Raw genomic sequence first — 20,031 nt, forward strand, 5'->3', positions numbered from 1 at the left:
AGGTACCAGCACATAAATCTCTTAGAGATGAGGGCAGCCTTTCTGGCCCTCAAAGAGGCACTCCATGGTGTTGATGAGCGACAACACCGCGGTAGTAGCTTATCTAAGCAAACAGGGCGGTACCTTTTCGCAGTAGCTGAGCCATCTTGCAGTAGAGATACTCAGATGGGCAGAGGACAGCTCTGTGACTATCAGCTCGCTTCATTCCGGGCAAGCGGAATGTGTTAGCAGACAAGCTGAGCAGAGCGACTCAGATAGTTGGCACCGAGTGGTTTTTGAATCCTCTGATAGCCAACAAAGTCCTGACTTTGTGGGGTTCCCCGACTGTGGATCTGTTCGCAACAGCCCTGAATTTCAGGCTCCCGTTGTACTGCTCTCCAGTCCCGGATCCCCAAGCTCTTTGGCAAGATGCTTTTCAACAACGGTGGATAAACCTGGGCGCTTACGCGTTTCCCCCGTTCTGTCTGATAAGAAGAGTCCTCAACCAGGTACGAGCAAGCAACAACTTGCAAATGACCCTCATAGCTCCACTATGGCATCACGCAGAATGGTTCCCGGACCTTCTGCATCTCCTCATGGAGATCCCGAGGGAGCTTCCTCCACAGCACGACCTCCTCAAGCAACCACATGCCAACATCTTCCACAGAGCCGTAGCCTCGCTTCGCACGCCTGGAGACTATCCAGCACCTCCTCACACAGAGAGGCTTTTCGCAACCGGTTGCGAAAAGAATGGCTGGACACCTCAGGAGATCCACAGAGGCAGTCTACCAGGCGAAGTGGTCAGTTTTCTGTGGTTGGTGTCGTGGAAGGGGTATCTCTCCCCTCGATGCCTCTGTTCCAACTATAGCAGTTTCTTGTATACCTTCGGGAAGAAATGCTCTCGGTCTCGGCAGTCAAAGGCTATCGCTCAGCCTTGAGTCTCGCCTTTAGACTGAAAGGAGTCGATAAGACCTCCTCGGAACTTTCTTTGCTCATACGCAGTTACGAGCTTACTTGTCCCCAGGCGGAGCTAAGACCTCCTGCTTGGAACGTGGTCTGGGTCCTCAGGTCTCTGAAGGGCTTCCCTTATGAACCACTACGCCAGGCCTCAGATAGCCACCTCATGTGGAAGACGGTGTTCCGGTGTTCCTGCTCGCTCTGGCTTCGGCCAAGAGAGTCAGCGAACTTCATGGTCTATCTGCTGATGTCTCCCACTCTAGGAGATGGGGGGAAGTAATCCTCAATTACGTCCCTGAGTTTGTAGCTAAGACTCAAAATACGGGTGTGCCGGACTCCAGGTTCGGGCCATTTCGGATAGAGAGTCTTCGTTCTGTAACCGAAGATCCTGACCAACTGTTACTATGTCCAGTGAGGAGTCTGAGGTGTTACTTAAAAAGAAGAGCAAAAGCCCGCCCCCGTGTACGAGCACTTTTAGTCAGCACAGGGAAGGTCAAGAGGAGGGTCACAAGGAATACTATTTCCTCCTGGATAAGGAAAGTAATCGAATATGCTCTATATCCAGATCCTCCTCTGTCCAACCGACCCAGAGCTCATGACGTCAGAGGCATTGCTACGTCTCTGGCGTTCAAGAAGAATTTTTCTGTGGCACAGGTATTGTAAGCGGGCGTGTGGAAGCGTCAGACGACCTTCACAGCCTACTACCTGAAAGACGTAACCCACAGGAGCATGGAAACCTTCTCCATTGGTCCTGTGTTGGCCACACAACAAGTAATCTAATGCCTCAGGCTCCTTGTTGGACAAGTAGCAGAGGGTTGAGGGGCTGAGGTTACCCGGGTTAGTCTAGGGTGAATGAAAAGAATGTCTGGCTCACTTCTTTCTTTCTGCTTCTCCCCCCCTGGGGAAATAGCTCCGCAAGACCGAAGCATAGCTGACCTCACCCCTCTGCAGGTAAGAATCATTTCCCTTTTGCATCCTGGGTATGAATAAATACTTTGTTACGTCTCAATACCTCTTGAGGGAAGGTATTGGATATGTCTTAGAATCGTCGAGTTCCTATGTGAAGACAAGCCACGAGTGTCTCTCGCAAGCTTCTGCAGGCCGCTATCAATGAGTTACCTTGTAACTACTATGATTTTAGCGAGGGTAGGGTTCCTTCTAATTAGATCAAAATAAATTAGAAGGAACCCCGGGTCATGACCAAGGCCAGTTAGTAGAACTTCCTCCCTCCTAAGAGTAAGTCACCCTAATAAATAGCGAAGGTTTGTATCTGTTGGAACAAATAACAAATTTGGAAATAATTTGTATTTTTCCTAACATAAAACTTGGGTCTATTTATACAAATTGGCCCGCCACCCGGTCCCCCTAGAAGTCCTGCCAGAAAGCAAAAGTGGTTACTCAACCGACAGGTGTGAGTGAGGGACCCCTTCCCTCTAACTAGCGGATAGGGTAATTATCCCTCACTAAAATTGTCTTGGCTGGTTTTCAGCGTTGCCAAAAAGTAATACCCTAATAAATAGCTCTAGGTTTGTATGTTACGAAAAATACAAATTATTTCCAAATTTGTTATTTTACTGTAATGAACTGCAACATAATCCTTTGGGTTCAACATTAATTGCTGTAATGTATTGGTTGTATTTAATACTGTAGGCATTTTTATTTTTGTTTCCCATGTTTTTTTTTATATTTTTTTCCCTTTCTAGATTTTATTTTTCGGTGCCATCGACAATAAAATCTTTTTTTATATTCCTTTATATTTAGGTTGTTCTTGAGATAGTTTTTAATCAAATTAGAGTTAATATTATCTATCGGAATTTGAATAAGCTTTTGCTGTCCTTAGGACTATTCTTTTCTGTAGTTATGGTATATGTATCAGTGGTTCTCTTGTTCGTGTCTCTTACTTGTTCCTTTGTATGTGTTAACTTATTGTGAATTGAAATTATTTTACAATAAATGCAAGAATTTTTTGCTCATTCTAATTTTTGTATATATGATTATAAAATTATTTTACAATAAATGCAAGAATTTTTTGCTCATTCTAATTTTTGTATACATGATTATAAAATTATTTTACAATAAATGCAAGAATTTTTAGCTCATTCTAATTTTTGTATACATGATTATAATTTGATTTGGACTATTTTTTATTTATCTATTGCAACGGCTAATGTTTTTTTCTTATCTTGAGACCCTCAGAACCTTTTTGTTTTATTTCTCGGTTAATTAGTAGGAAGAACGTTTCTCCAGACTATATTCATTCTATACTGCACAATATTGTCTAGCTCTTAAATTTTTCATGGCACAAATGCTAAGAATGCTAGTTGATAATCCTGTTTGAAAGGCTTTTTGTTAACTAGCTTGTATAATTTCAGCCATTGCATTGATGACTACTTCCACTATGTCATCATGTGATCATGGGTTCGTTGCCAAAATCAAGCGAGTTCTCATGGATAGAGACACATATCCACGAAAGTGGGGACTGGGACCAAAGGTATGTATATTTAGATAGATAAATTGATAACATATACACTGTATGTGATCACTCCTGTACGATGTTTCACACATTAACCCTTTAACCCCCAGCCTATTTGGAAATTTCTAACCCTTAACCCCCAGGGGGTTATTTTTTTCCCAGCACATTTTGCAGTATATTTTTTTAAATTGCTCTAACAGCCTTAATTTTTGTCATAGAGAGGTCAGGTTGGTCTCATTCTCTTGGAAAATGCCTGAATTTTTTCAAAAAATTATCAAAAATATGAAAAAATAATTTTTATAACATTTTTTTGCAAGGACGTACCGGTACGTCCATGGGGGTAAAGGGATGGCTTTTGTGAAATGTACCAGTACGTCCTTTGGGGGTAAAAGGGTTAAAACTGTACCAGAAGACTTCCAAACATTGGGAGAGACAGTACAAACACATTCTTCTCAAATCATGTCTCGGATATTGCATCAAAAGTTTGTATACTGTAATTAGATGAAGAAATGCTGCAATAAAACAACGTTATCATTTAATACAGTAAAGCAAAACCCCATTTTTATATGGGGTCGCCGTTGCGGATGAGCCGTTTCCATCTTTTTCTCTTCTGCGCTTCTGCCTCATCAATCCCCTTCTCCTGCAAGTCTCCCCTCACACAGTCCCTCCATCTCTTTCTTGGTCTCCCTCCTCTTCTTCTTCCCTGAACCTCCATCTCCCTAGTATGTCTCCCAACGTGGTCCTCATCTCTCCTCATCAGGTGTCCATACCATCTCAGCCTCCCTTCCTGCACTTTCTTTGATATTTCCACCACCTTTGTCGACCCCCTTATGTAGTCATTTCTTATCCGATCGTCTCTTGTCACCCCAGACATCCACCTAAGCATTCTCATTTCCGCCACATCAATCTTCTCCTCTGTCTTCCTCATGCTTGCTGTTTCCGTTCCATACAGCATTGCTGTTCTCACCACTGTCCTATGAAATTTTCCTTGATAATTATTTCATATGAAATGACAATATGTTGACTTTCGTAGTGTTGCAAGTCGTAAGCATGGGAGTTGGGTTAGGTCTACCCTAGCAAGAAATTCAACTTACAAACAGCTTCTTAGGACCTATTAACCCTTTTACTCCCAGGCTCTTTGGAAATTTCCCACCCTTAACCCCTAGGGGATTATTTTTTTCCCAGCACATTTTGCAGTATATTTTTTTTAAATTGCTCTAACAGCCTTAATTTTTGTCATAGAGAGGCCAGGTTGGTCTCATTCTCTTGGAAAATGCCTGAATTTTTTCAAAAAAATTATCAATAATATGAAAAAAATAATTTTTATAGCATTTTTTTGCAAGGACGTACCGGTACATCCATGGGGGTAAAAGGGTTAAAACAGTTATGTCCTATACAAACTATTAACAACGTCAAAAACAGATATGACTTATATAAACTATAAAAAGACTCATGTCAGCCTGGTCAACATGAAAACATTTGCTCCAACTTTGAACTTTTGAAGTTCTACTGATTCAACTACCCGATTAGGAAGATCTTTCCACAATTTGGTAACAGCTGGAATACAACTTCTAGAATACTATGTAGTATTCCATTTTGTTGTTAATCTTTAATGTTTCATTCTCGCTATTCCTCTTACAAATCTAGTTTAGCAGCTTACACTGATATTCACCCTATCCTTTGAAACTGCAGCAAGAGTATCATATACTTAAATTTTTTGAAAGTTATTTTGTTATTTCATGAAGCATATGAGGTGCTTAAAGGGTAGAAGGGGGGGGGGGATACTTTTGCCTCTAAATGTAGTAATAAATGACATTGATTGTAGCAATGAAACTATCTACTATGATAAGTAATACAGTACCACTGTTTCTTGAGTTACAAGTTAATTCAGTCTGCGAGCCAGCTCGTAACTTGGAGTGCTCGTATCGAAACCACATTTTCCACATGAGAAATAAAGGAAATTCACTCGATGCATTCCACACATCCATAAATCAAATTTACGCTGATTTATAAAGGTTTTGTACATACATATACCAAGGCATTTCCCCCAATTTTGGGGGGTAGTCGACATCAACAAATGAAACAAAAACAAAAAAGGGGACCTCTACTCTCTACGTTCCTCCCAGCCTAACAAGGGACTCAACCGAGGTTTTGTAATTAAGATAAATTCACAGTGAAAAAATAGGAATAATCAACATATCAACTCAGACTTTACCTTTGAAGAGGAGGTGGTTGTAACTACCTGAAAGGATAATCTCCCTCCATGAAAACTTGAGGTAAAATATTGGAAGTTCTCTCCATTGAATGATGACAATCACTATCACTAACTGAATCACGTAATTTACACTTTCTGGACACTGGGTCATCTCTTTTTACACTTTTTTTGGACACAGGTTCATCTCTTTTTACACTTTTTCTGGACACTGGGTCATCTCTTTTTACACTTTTTCTGGACACTGGGTCATCTCTTTTTACACGTTTTCTGGACACTGGGTCATCTCTTTTTACACTTTTTCTGGACACTGGGTCATCTCTTTTTACACTTTCGTTAAATTTTCACAAGGGACATCTAATGATGATTGCTTTTGCCTTTTCTTTAAAATGTCATTGAAGTGCGCCATTACATTGTTGGTAAATAGATTCCTTGCACACATTGCCGATGCCTTGTCTGTGGGAATATGGCGTTGTTGGTTAATGGGTACCTCGTGATTGCCCCGTGTAGTGCACGATAGTCTTTGTACTTGTCCATGAAAAATGCCCATAACATGCAAAATTTTTGCTTGCTGCCTGATGCAACACTTCCAACCCATTTTGAAATTTGTACTACTGTAACAGTATTCATATTGTAAACTAGAACAATTTGATTATATATGACAAACAATCACTTGAAAGTAGTGGAAATAGTATGTTAACCCTTTTACTCCCGGGCTATTTGGAAATTTCCAACCCTTAACCCCATGGGGTTATTTTTTTTCAAGCACATTTTGCAGTACATTTTTTTTTAAATTGCTCTAACAGCCTTAATTTTAGTCAGAGAGATCAGGTTGGTCTCATTCTCTTGGAAAATGCTTGAAGTTTCTCAAAAAATTATCAAAAATATGCAAAAAAAAAAAATTTTTTAAATAGCAGTTTTTTTGCAAGGACGTAACAGTATGTCCTTTGGGGGTAAAAGGGTTAATTTGTATCGAGGATCGTAAGTGTATTTTGTTAATTACCATCCTCTTGAGAGTATTGCAAGGCTATATTCAAATGTTTCATTTCTTTATTCCCAGGCAAGTATGAAAAAAACTATGATTAAAGATGGTTTATTAGATCAACATGGAAAGCCTAATGACAAAACCCCGGACAAGTGGCTTGCCGAATACGTAGATTATCGACGTACCGGAACTGCTGCACCTTCAGCGGCTCCTGCACCTTCAGCAGCTCCTGCAATCAAGGCAGAGCCTGTTGACCCTGTACCTGAAATGGAGTCTAGGAAGGTAAGGACAGCAAATGTTATTTTTTATGGGGTTATTATTTCAAAAACATTTTAAGTTTTAATTTTTTTTTACGAACGCTGGCTAGATGGTGTTAACTCGAAGGGTTCTATTTTTTAGACATTTTAAGGACTTTGACATAATTTGATGGAATATGTAATTTTCTTATTCTATCTATTTACCAAGGAACTTCCCCCAATTTTGTGGGGTTAGCCGATAGAATAGATGAAACTCTTAATGCTCAAGCTAAAGAGATGGGATCTTTTTTAATGACAGGTTGCAAATGTTTGAAATAGAGAGAGACAGGTTTAGTTGCAAAGCATTGCATGCAATAACATTTGAAAGAAACTAATCTAAATATATTAGCTGTTAAGAGGAAGTAGCAGATTGCAGGAGTTATTGTGATTGTTGATGGTATCACTTTATTATGGTAAATCTTGAGGATAAAATACTACGTTATTAACTGTTCAATGGGAGACATTGTATGACCATGCAAGATGTTTCAATTGCTGAAATTCCATTTATTAGTCATGTGAAATGTGTTTATACATCTAAAATAGATAAGTGATAAATTGGTGATCGTTTATATACGGATTCATGTAGGCATGTAATTCCTTTTCATTACTCCAGCGCAAAATGAGTGAGAACTCTGATGTCAGTGACAGCAAAGTCGACGTAGCTCAGTCTTCCATGGGTGATACTCTGACTAAGAAGGAAAAGAAGAAGAAGAAAAAGAAGAAAAGGGATGGGGAGGAGGAGGGACAGCTAGCTGCAGTTCAGATTAAACAGGAGGTTGTTGACGAACCTATCACAGAGGATACCGAGGTAGGTGAAAAGTTTAATTTTTTTTTTTTTTTTAAAGAAGTTTGATGAGGCACAAGTTATCTAATGTTTGACTTGACACACTAGATGAATAATGAAAGAGGTTTGTTTAAGTTTAACTAACATTTTACTATTTTAGTGCAATAATTTTGTATTAAAGTATATTTATATACAGTATGTGTGTTCAAAATCTAGAACTAATTGTGTGAAATTTCTAAGTAAAGTTTTCAGTATTACCTTTAAGTAAATCCTTAATCAAACTAGAGCAGCTTTATCATAACCTCAAAGTTTTGCCTTAATGGAGATTAGGTATATTTTAAAGGTCATTAAGTATATAAAGTTTATCTGGATCAGAGATTAACAAGGTCATTAGGAGAAATGGTATGAGGGATATGTTGATAAGACCACCAAATCTTTTTAAAAGTAATTTTGATTGAAGGGCTGATGTTGAGATATGTAAATGAGGAGAATATTAGGGAATATAGGAAAAGTTCTACCTGAAGGTAGTTCCCAAAGTAATTGATTGTGGTTGCGATGTTTCATTACATTATCCGTCAATATTGGGAAACTTGAGTCATGTCAAGTTCAATTTAAGAAATGTTGCCCAAATTGATTTTAAAGAAATAAGTAATTAGATCATAGGGGAACATTAAACCTTGCTCTCTCTTATATGGGGTTTACATTTTCTTGCAGAGTGGTGAAAAGAAGAAAAAGAAAAAGAAGAAGAAGAAGGAGCATAAAGAGGAAGATGCCGATTGAGAAAACATAGAGCTTAGAAGTTAAACATCACGTGATTCAATGGCTGTTACATAATTGTAGTGTGCGCCTGTGCAATTGTGTGTGTGGTTTAATAAATAATGAACATTGGTCGTATAGGTGGTGACTTAATTTACACCTCAAGTGCTTTTTCTTGTGTTCACCAGATGGGCTTCACTTGGAAGCCCCCTCAAAGACATTAAACCAGGTTTGTATTCTGTGTAGGAGTGAACTCTCTTGTTTTGTTAGGCCTTGTTGATACTGTTAGTCATTTCCTACTGCATTTATGCAATAAATCAGTTGCAGAGGCTAAATTTCTCGAGTTGAATCCAATAAATATTCCCTCTCCTGAAGAGTGAGGAAGACAAAAGACTTAGGGTAAGATTGTGTTTAGAGTACTGTATTTTTAAATTAGTGGTTTTGCTACCTTAAATTTACTTTTATCAAGGGACTTCAAATGGGTAAGTGGTTCATGCAATTGATGAGGTATTGGTGCTGAACTGTTGCTGGTCTCACATTGGCATTTAGTACCACATGGCAAGATAATTCCACACGGCATTGAATTGCTTGCAGACGCCTGTGATCGCGTGCAGACTGCAGGAATCTAGTTTTTGTTTTTTTGTTTTTTTTAATGAAGTCCTGTATCTTTTCAGGACCACACCAATAATCATGTGCAGTTTGTGCATGCTTCAGAGTAGCTATTTGTTAATTTATCATTTGTTTTATAAGAATTTTTTATACTATTTTCTTCTGAGAGAATATATTGAATAGGCCATCATTGTGTTTTCCTTTACCTGTGCAGACTATATATGTGTACATATTTATATACTGTATACGTTGCGTTGATTTCTTTTCCATGTCTTGCTTTTGTGCGCTTCGTAATACTCTTGAATGAAGTCCTGGATTGGTTTACGTGGTCTGTAATTGGAAATTCGATGCATTGCTCAGTTGAAATCTTTTTATATTGAATTCCTCGAGTGCCATTTCTTTTATCATTATATTCCTGGTTGTATTTCAGCTGTGATGTAGAATTCGTCACAGCTTAGGAATCTTGTGTGTTGATGTGTGTATGTTGTGGATAAGTGTTGGTGTTTTTTTGTTTACACTTGTTGAGTCCCAAGTGTAAATAAATGAGAGATTCCATTTAGGTCAGTATGGTACAGTGATTATGTAGTTTTGAGTTTACTTCTTTTCTTTACAAGTGTAACGTACGTAGATTAGTCTGTGCCTGGTATTTGAATGCGAGTCGAGATACTCCTCTGTAATTAAAGGTTTGTCACCAGCTTTGTGTTTGAGGAGTGGTCGTGCCGTTGAGCTTTCTCCCAAGTTGTGCATTGCCATGGGAGTAAATGCTGTATTAACCGTAGCATGGTTTGTGAAGTACAATAGTTTGCAAATTTTTATATATAAATTACTAAAGCTTTGTTTATTCTTTGCTTTGTATGTGTGTTACATTCCTGTTTTAAATTATCTTAGCAGAACTGAAAAATTTTCTGGGAACTATTCAACTGTTACTGTTGGAAGCAGTTCAGTGATTTTGATTCGTAGGTTTCGTAGTCAACTGTTGATTTTTTTTTGTCTGTGATAGATACAGAGCCTCATGGTATTATAGGTTATCTTATATAGGTTAAACATACTCATGAGAGAGAGTACTTACTTGAAAACTAGTACAGAAATGCTTTCCAGCGCAGGTCTCGATGACTCGGTTGTTGATATCCTCAACTGGAGGAAGGGAGTGTGTTCATGTACTAACTGCCATAGTCGTACACTATTGTTAAATGTTGGTAGAGGGTGAACCCCTAGCTGTCATGTGTTCAAGAATTTGCGATAGGTTGTAACTTGTTTACACCCAGTAGGTTTAAGGACACCATTTGCTTTCCAACCGTGCAACTAAAAGCTTTTCAACAAATTCTTTTTAAGCTTACTTCTGATTAACTTCTGGTTGCACAAACTACTTTCTTTTTAGCAAAATGTTAAGAAGACCATCCACTAGATATCGATGAGGAATTAAAGACTGCCTTCAGTTGGCCTTGAAAATTTGGTGAATTGTGCCAAATGTGCTGATCGCAAACCCTCCAGTAGTTCTCAACTCTTGATTTGTCTTCAGCTAGTGCATAATGTTCTCAAGTTGTGCTCATCCCCCTCCTCATATGCCTTATTAAACTGCTCAAAAACACCTTAGACAATTAGGTTCACTCTTCTCATGTTGATAGCATTTAGTAGGTCTTATATCTCAGTGGTTCCCAACCTTTTTCCTGTCATTTCCCCCCTGCACCCAGTTCAACCATCCATATTTCCCCCTTCATGCCCCGCCCAGCCCTCATGCCCACTCGCCTGCCTCAGAAATGGGCATGTTACTCCAATTCTCCCCTTGAATATCATGTCAGTGAGAAATGATATGATCATATCACAATTGAATGGCTAACAACAAATTGCCGCACGTACTATGAGGATATTTTCTGATTTTTTTTGGTTAGGTAGTTAATTATTTCCCCCCTGGAATCTTCAAATTTCCCCCTGGTTGGGAACCACTGTTATATCTATTGAAATTGCTTCCTGTCATGTCCACTGTACTCTAATAATATTGACTGATATTCCCTGATATTTGTAAAATTGCTCAAAATTTTCAAATTTCTAAGGGTTAAAAAGTTTATGCCAGGGGTGGGTTTGTAGCACTTAATTGTCAATGGAATATAATATTCCACTGGAAGTATTGTGCAGAGTACCTGGTGCAATTTATCATAAGTCACAAATCAGGGGTTGAATAATTTTGTCTAATCTGAGGGCTGTCTGCACGATAGTAATGTAAGTTATTGTCATTTCAGATGAGATTTGTTGTGATATTCTTTGTATGTGTGCTTCGAAGATATTCACGTTTTCTCTTGTTTGAGACAGCTTCTACTACCCCTCTTTCTTCTGTTATCTGTTAAGGTAATTATATAAAGACAAGTGATAGGACCACACATCACTAGTTTTAGTTGTTTTTTAATAAAAAGAAATGTTTGTATGGGTTTTACTTATAACCTTTGCAGTGCTCAAATTTACAGGATCAGGTCAGGAGAGAGAGTGATATAAAGAGTGCAGTTTTACCAGTCAGATAAGATAATGCAGTTTGGAGTTCACAGAAATTTATCTTGCGTTTGATGATTATTCAAAATGCCCTTTACGGTATTAATATGGGTGGGTTCCTGTGGTCTGCAGTAATAGGTAGGTCTGTTCTCTGCAAAATATATTTTAATTTTTCTTAGTTGCTTTTTGCCAAAATCACAAAGATATATTTATTTTACATTGTTTTATTTTATATTTGGGTGCGCACTATTGCTTCTATATTTTTTATGTCTCCGTTTATGTTGACCCATGAGATTCATTTGAAATTCAGGTTTTGCCTTTAATTCACCAAATAATTCTTTCAAAATGGAGAAAGCTGTCCAAATTGACCATAAAATTACATCAGTTATTAGCTAATATAGTAATGTTCCCTACTAGGGGAGTATTTATATGCTGCTTCCTCTGATGCCTTAGATGACCGCGGAGGTAGCAGCAGTAGGGGATTCAGCATTATGAAGCTTCATCTGTGGTGGATAACGGGGGAGGGTGGGCTGTGACACCCTAGCAGTACCAGCTGAACTCCGTTGAGTCCCTTGTTAGGCTGGGAGGAACGTAGAGAGTAGAGGTCCCCTTTTTTGTTTTTGTTTCATTTGTTGATGTCGGCTACCCCCAAAATGGGGGAAGTGCCTTGGTATATGTATGTTATTAGATACATAGATTGAGATAAGCTCAGGCTTAGCAGTTGTATATATTGATACCTGGAATCATTACTATCCTTTTTTAAGGAATCTAGTAATGCAAAGTAAGTTGTTCAAAGGCTGTAAATTTGATAAGTATCGTCTCTGCCATTTACGGCTTCTTGTAGTAGTTTCGTTGATTCTGGTACACTTCACAGGAATTTTCTGTTAGGTAAATGATTATTTTCCGTACAGAACTTTATGAAATTAACCCTTTTACCGCCAAGGTAAGGTTAAATTTCTAGCACATTTTGCTATATATTTTTTTTTTAGATTGCTCTAACAGCCTTAATTTTAGTCATAGAGAGGTCAGGTTGGTCTCATTCTTTTGGAAAATGCCTGAATTTTCTCAAAAAATTATCAAAAATATGAAAAAAATAATTTTTATAGCATTTTTTTTTCAAGGACGTACCGGTACGTCCATGGGGGTAAAGGGATGGCTTTTGTGAAACGTACCAGTATGTCCTTTGGGGGTAAAAGGGTTAATAGAAATGCTTTGGATCCTGTTTTACAAGTTCAGGGACTTTTACAGGCAGAATTGGCAATAATTTCTCTAGCTAAACTGTTACCTGCTACAAGCTAATGCTAACAGACATCTTAGGTTCACTTGAATGTACAGTACTGGAATTGATGAAGCCAACTGTACTAGACCTAGTCGCCCAAATTCCATACAACCAACCATCTTCCATGGATTAATGTAAACATTGAGTTTACTTAACCCTGAGAAACTTCTTGAAGTTGAACTGTAAAACATTAAACATACACCCATAATTTACCTGCTTTGACCTGCCCCTTGCTCTGCTTCTGCCATTCACTTTTTTCCGTATAACTAATAACTTCTGTTTAGCAAACTTCCTGAAATGTGTTCTATCCTCTTCATGCAGTACAAATCCGAGGTATGGGTACTGTAGGAGTTGACTGTTCGTAGGTGTAAGTTTTATATGTATGACTGCTCTACTATGAAATCATGTTATACAGGATAACTATATATGAATAAGCTGCAAGTTGTGAAGGTGGTATGAATAAACTACATTATATTGTTATATTATTGACTCTACTTGTGAGAAGAGAGCAAGCAGATGAGTGTAGTTCGTCACCACTTTCAAAGGAGTCCACTTTGTGATAGGACAGATGTGCATGGAGATTGCCATGAACCTCTACTTCTATCATAGGAACCCCTCTTTGAAGGAGCATTGCCCATGTGAAAAAGGCCTGCAAATTTCTGGCCGAAGCAGTAGTTCCCTTGAGAAATTATTAGCATACAAAGATTCTGCCTGCTTAGTTGAGAATACAAGTACAGTAACTTTCTTTGAATTACATATAAAAAGCACAGTAAAAACTAACAATGCAGAGAAAGTGCTGTATGCCTATCCTCAGGAACTTAGGTGGTTTATATTGCCTATTTGTATACTAACAGCCCCATTGTAAGCTCAAAGCAATCTTTTGTTATTTTACATCTGACACTTGGAGAGCAACTGTGGCCCATTCTTCAAAGTAAAGAGAGTTTTCTATACTCTACAAGCCATGCATGTCTCGCTGTCTTCTAGGAACTACAGTACACTAACATTGAAGCCTATTGCAATAATTACAGTGATTAAAGATAAATGCACATTTACTAAAGTTACTAAATAGCCACATAGAGAAACAATTATAATTCATCAGTATCTTCCAGGAACCAATCAAAAGATTAAACAATCTTAGCCTTACAAGGTAATGAATATTAACCAAAAGAAGAAAATTACTTGAAACCCCTAACTACAGTAGCAGCTCTTGACATGGCAGGAAATTTCAAAATTTTCCTGATGGAAATACAAAGCTAACAATAAAAAGGTACAAATGATCCAATAAAGGTGAAGGTGAAACGATTTTGCAAAGCACACTAATAGGTTACCGGGGCAAAAGCTCACCAACATGAGCTATCGCCAGAATAACAATACTGTGCGGTATGAAGTGGCTGGTTTAGTTAATGCCGTCACTACACTTCACATTTTATATTGTATGCATTAAGCTGGAATCACACTAGTCATTTCTTGTTGAGGTTTTTGCCAACCTCCAGCCAATGGTCACGTGCAAAAGTGTAGCGTCACACTGCTATCTCGCTGTACAAAGAGTATTAGGAGAAAGTGTAAACAATACCAATCAGCTGACATCATGGTACCCAGAAATTTTTGGACTTGCAATTTGTATAATTGGAATTTTACGTTAATTGAAGGGGAATTAAAACTATTTTGGGTTTGAGAATGGCTAAGGAGAAGAGAAGCCAAAGGTTTATCTGACAACCTTTGTCTGGAAGTAATGTTGGACGGCTGTGCCTTCGACATCTACCACAGTATGATCAAGCAGATTTTTATAATCTTAAGCTTGTTTGACCCAAGATTGCCAAGTAAGAGCACATCCTGTTTGCAGTAGCCATTTGTGTTTTTATGTAGGAAGTCATGCTCATGGTTGTACACATGCTGCTTCCTCTCCAGTCGGGAAGCCTATATCTCTAGCAACAAGCTCTCGGTTTTCTGTTTGCGGCAGCAACGACTTGCTGCTGGTAAAAAAAAATCATAGTGTGATTCCAGCCTTACTTTAGGGTCTTTGCAGCATTCCTTCATCCCCTACCTGTACTTGCTTTATATCTTTCTAATTTGCCTGTACTTTACTGTATTTCCGTGTAATTTCTTCCAATTTGCTTTCCAGGTTAACTTTTATGTTATGGTGCAACTTGTCCTACATTTTTACAGGTCCACTGAATGACCTTATGAGGCCAGGCATCATGCTATAATTCTCATTCATGAATCCAAATCCCAAATCTAGTACGCTATAAGGATGTGCCAGTACAACAGTATGCATAACTGAAATGGAAGCCAGAACACTAGTTACAGTATTTAAATTGTACCTTCAGAGCCATTGCTCACTCATCACTTTTGACAAGTGTTCAAGGTGATATTTGGAATTATCTTTTAGCGAAGCTAGAAGACTAGCCATTAAGACTTTTAAGCAAGGTGGCAACTAACCAAACCGCTAGTTAGCTCACTCAGATTCTTTTTCTTTTCAGGTGTGTGTGTTTTTTTTATGTGCCCTCATGCGTACTTGTCCAGGGCCTGAGGGCCGCTTTTGTGGTACCTTCATGTCCTCAGCAGAGACCGACTCCCATTCATTGTGTCCGACCTGCAGGGGGTGCCGCTGTGACCAGGGTAACACCTGTGAGGAGTTGGGGAATGGTCTGCCTCTGAAGGAAATCCAAGAGGGATTTTTCGCCTTCCGGTCCTTCCTCATGGGCGAAGAAACCTCGGACATCTTCTCTGACCCCTGATCTCTTCCCGAATCTCCTGCTCTCCCGTTCCTCAGACAAGAAGAGCTTCCAGCCCAGAAGTGGTTGTGTCTCCTAGGTCATCTGTCATTCCTGGTTTGTCTAGTTCCCTAATGCCCAACGGCCGCCTCAGAATTCGATCTCTTCAGTCGTGGCTCAAATCCAGGTGGACCCAACACACCTGTTCCCCCAATACGTTAGTACCTATGGGACAGGAGCAACTGATGGTTCTACAGTGATGGTTGATGGACGAGAACCTCCGCAGAGGGACAGACCCTCTCGTCCCTCCCCTGGAAGTGATGCTCTAAACATACATTAAAAGAAGAGTGGGTGGCCACATGCTGCACCAAACAGCCTCAGATATGGTCTGCATCGGAAAGGTACCAGCACATAAATCTCATAGATGTAATGGCAGCCTTTCTGGCCCTCTAACAGTTCCTGTTAATGAGCAACAAAATCACAGTGGTGGCTTATGTAAACGAACTAGGCGGTACCTTTTTGCAGCCCCTGTGCTATCTATAACTAGAGATGTTATGATTGACAAGAAAATTCAGTGTCCCTATCAACTCGCTTCATTCCAGGCAAGAGGAGTGTGCTCACGGGCAATCTTGACAGTGCGACTCAGATAGTGGGCTCCAAATGGTCTTTGATTCATTTGATAGCCAACAAAATCCTGACTTTGTGGGGTTTCCCCGACTGGAGCAGTTCACAATGTCCCTGAACTTCAAGCTCTCACTCTAGTGTTTCCCAGTCCTAGGTCCTCAGGGACTCTGGCAAGAGGCATTCCATGAACACTGGGACAACATTGATGTCTATGCATTTCCCTTGTTCTGTGTGAAGCGAGGGTGCTCAATAAGGCCAGAGCACTGAACAACCTGTTAATGACTTTCATAGTTCCACTAAGGCATCACGCAGAGTGGTTCTCGGACCCTCTGCAACTCCTGATGAAGCTACCAAGAGAACGCCCTCCACATTAAGATCTACTCAGACTACCACATGCGTACATCTTCCCCAAGGCAGTAGCTTGGCTTTAACTTCACGCCAGGAGACTATCCAGCATCTCCTCTCACAGAAAGGCTTTTCACAACAAGTTGCGAGAAGGATTTCTGGATACCTACGTAGGTCTTCGGCATCAATCTACCAAGCGAAGTGGACTGTCTTCTGTGGTTGGTGTCTCTCCTCTCGATGCCACTATTCCAGTAATAGCAGAGTTCCTTGTATACCTTCGAGAGGAAAAGCTTTTATCTGTCTTGGCAGTTACAGGCTACCGCTCATCCTTAAGCCTTGCCTTTAGACTGAAAGGAGTTAATCTTTCCTCTTCGTTGGAGTTCTCTCTTCATACAAAGTTATGAGGTCATTTGCTCCCTGTCAGAAGATAGACCTCCTCCTTGGAGCATGGTTTGTGTCCTTCGGTCTCTGAAGGGTGCTCCCATCGAACAATTATACCAGCAAACAGATGGCCACCTTCCTTTGAACGTGGTGTTCCTACTCGCGTTGGCTTTGGGCAAGAGAGTTGGTGAGATTCATGGTCTTTCCTTAGACATCTCCCATTCACGGGGATGGGGGTAGGTGGTACAGCTTCGTGACTGAGTTTATTGCTAAGACTCAAAATCCCGGAGTAGCGGCTCCTAGATTCGGGCCCTTTTGGATTGGGAGTCTGTTCTGTAACTGATGATCCAGTTAAACCGTTACTTTGCCCAGTGAGGAGTTTGAGATATTACCTTAAATGCACCACAACAGCTCGCCCCCAAGTGTCGGCACTCTTCGTCCGCACGGGGAAGGTCAAGAGGAGGATCACAAAGAACACTGACTTAGCTTGGATTCGCAGGGTCATTGACCATTCGGTGAATCCCAACCCTTTTCCTGCTTGTTGACTAGAGTTCATGACGTCAGGTGTATAAGCATGTCCGTAGCATTTAAAAGTAACTACTCTGTGGCATAGGTATTACAAGTGGGGGTGTGAAATCGTCAGATGACCCTCACCCCCACAACAGAATGGAAGCGTTCTCCATTGGTCATGTGGTGGCAGCACAAAAAGTGGTTTAGAATGCCTCGGGCTCTTTGTTGGCCAAGTAGCAGAAGGTTGAGGGCATAGCTTACTCTGGATTAGTCTTGGATGAATGTGTAAGAATGACTTACATTTTCTTTCATCCCCTCCCTTGGGGAACAGCACCATGGGACCTCTGCACGCTTGCCTTGCCTATATATAGGTAGTAACCATTTCCCCCGTGTAACCTAGTATAGTTTTAATACTTGTCTATGTCCCTAGTACTCCCTGCGAGGTGGGTATTGGGAAACGTCCATGGTTGATATCAACATTCCTATTTAACTCAGAATATTCTCACCTAGACAGTCACATTGCTAGTTTTTCACACATACACAGGTTGCTCAGGCTGTTATTCGTGCATTGCACTAAGTTATAGTAACTAGAGTTTTAGCTTAGCAATTACAGTAATAATAATGATAATAAAAAGACTTTTATTACTGATATTATCAGTGACGAATAATTAGGTTAAAAAATAGATCATATGATAACAGTGGAAAGATGTTACTATACTACTGGTATGTACAGTAAAAGTATCTTGTTTATAAAAGTAAAAAAGGATAAAAAGGATGATGTGTGAGACCTGCAATTTGTATGCAGTCAAGCATGGGAACTGCATTGTTGTTCACTGAGCAAAGTAAGTGAATATACATTCACTTACTTTGCCTTAATGATACTGGATCAGCTAGAGGTGAAGTCATACATTGAAGATTCTTTGAGGGTTCATACTGTAAACTGGATCACTTTGTCTGGCCTGTCAGGACTTTATCATATCCTGTCCTGTGAAGCATCTTAGATGGAGTTAAAAAGTTGACGGTTTCATAATTGCCAGTTCGTTGGCATATGTAAACACTATCTTTGGCTTTTAGTTTCCTGAAGCTTGGAATAATGTGTAGCAGTTAGTCATGAAGTAAAAACTTCAATATGCAGCCAATATTTTTTCACTACCATTTTACTGCTTTGCTTCCTTATGCCAATCGCTTGACTTCTTTCCTCTGTTCCACTGTTTGCTCCTGTTCAGATCTCCTCTGATCTTCCATTTACTCACACTTCATTTTTCTATATTTTTCAATTTGCTTATGCTTTGTTCCTAGCTGTTTGCTTTCTACTTCCATCCATTCTATTTACTGTTGAACTAACCTAGTCAGATTTTCTAATTTTACCTTGGCTACTTTTTGGAAACAAAATCCTACTCGTTTAGCCATATCATCGTGTTTTCTTGGGTGAGAGAAATTATTATTATTATTATTATTATTATTATTATTATTATTATTATTACTACTTGCTAAGCTACAACCCTAGTTGGAAAAGCAGGATGCTATAAGCCCAAGGAATCCAACTAGTAAAAATAGTCCAGTGAAGAAATGAAATAAACTACATGAGAAGTAATAAATAATCAATATAAAACAATATCTTGAGATTGGTAAGAATGTTAAAATAGATCTATCATATAAACTATGAAGAGACACTTATGTCAGCCTGTCCAATATTAGATTTGAAGATAGACGTAACTGCTTTATTTGGTGAAGCTATAACATCTAATATTTAAGGCACTAATCAACAAGATGATCTCAGTGAGTTGTATCCAGCATTGTCTATAAATGCATGTTTCCACCAGGTTGTAATAAAGAGCTCAAATTAGGTTTGTGGTGGCCTATTGGAACCATCCCTTGCGGGCTATATGCCAGACAGTCGTTTGAGTCACACCCAAGCTCGATACTTTCTTGTAGTGTCTGCAACCTCACAATCCTTGCAGGAGCCTGTAGATCTACCTGCTGAGTCATCGGCAACCATTGCCTGGCCTTCCCTGGTCCTAGCATGGATGGAGAGGGGTTTTACGGGTAGACTCGGACGCACTATTCTATCTAATTTCTATTCCCCTTGTTTTGTTAAAGTTTTTATAGTTTATGTGGTGGAAATGTGGGAGGTTGGGCTGTGGCACCCTAGCAGTGCCAGCTGAACTCGGCTGAGTCCCTGGTTAGGCTGGAGGAACGTAGAGAGTAGAGGTCCCCTTTTTGTTTTGTTTCTTGTTGTTGTCGGCTACCCCCCAAAATTGAGGGAAGTGCCTTTGGTATATGTATGTATGTATGAAATATTTATTTTAATGTTGTTACTGTTCTTGAGATATTTTATTTTTCCTTGTTTTCTTTCCTCACTGGGCTATTTTTCCTGTTGGGGCCCCTGGTCTTATAGCATCCTGATTTTCCAATAATGATTGTAGCTTAGCAAGCAATAATAATAATAATGATAATCATATGTGTAAATGGTCAGTCTCTACAGCGTTGTCAGCGTCCCTTGTCACTTTCAGTCTTTTTATCTGGTATGTCAGGAGAGGAGGAAATTGTGGAATGTGATCACATGGTATAGAATCTGTTAGTTGGGTGAGAAAACCATATTAAGATTTGTAATAGGTGCGAATCAGTTTTCCATTAGATTATTGT

The 20,031-nt window shown here is 39.5% G+C and overlaps 1 protein-coding gene across 4 annotated transcripts in view; it reads left to right on the forward strand.

Moving 5' to 3' along the window:
- Positions 1 to 9,239, forward strand: part of Nop60B (dyskerin pseudouridine synthase 1 Nop60B) — a 31,847-nt gene extending 22,608 nt beyond the window's left edge. For all 4 annotated transcript variants that reach the window (XM_068353777.1, XM_068353778.1, XM_068353776.1 and 1 more), the window contains exons 9-12: positions 3,309 to 3,427; positions 6,682 to 6,888; positions 7,516 to 7,710; positions 8,401 to 9,239. In XM_068353777.1, the coding sequence (XP_068209878.1) occupies positions 3,309 to 3,427; positions 6,682 to 6,888; positions 7,516 to 7,710; positions 8,401 to 8,466 (587 nt within the window). In that variant the 3' untranslated portion in view covers positions 8,467 to 9,239. The remainder of the gene's footprint in view (positions 1 to 3,308; positions 3,428 to 6,681; positions 6,889 to 7,515; positions 7,711 to 8,400) is intronic.
- Positions 9,240 to 20,031: the final 10,792 nt, after the last annotated feature.

Source organism: Palaemon carinicauda, chromosome 30, assembly GCF_036898095.1.
Source record: "Palaemon carinicauda isolate YSFRI2023 chromosome 30, ASM3689809v2, whole genome shotgun sequence".
NCBI classification, from domain to species: domain Eukaryota; kingdom Metazoa; phylum Arthropoda; class Malacostraca; order Decapoda; family Palaemonidae; genus Palaemon; species Palaemon carinicauda.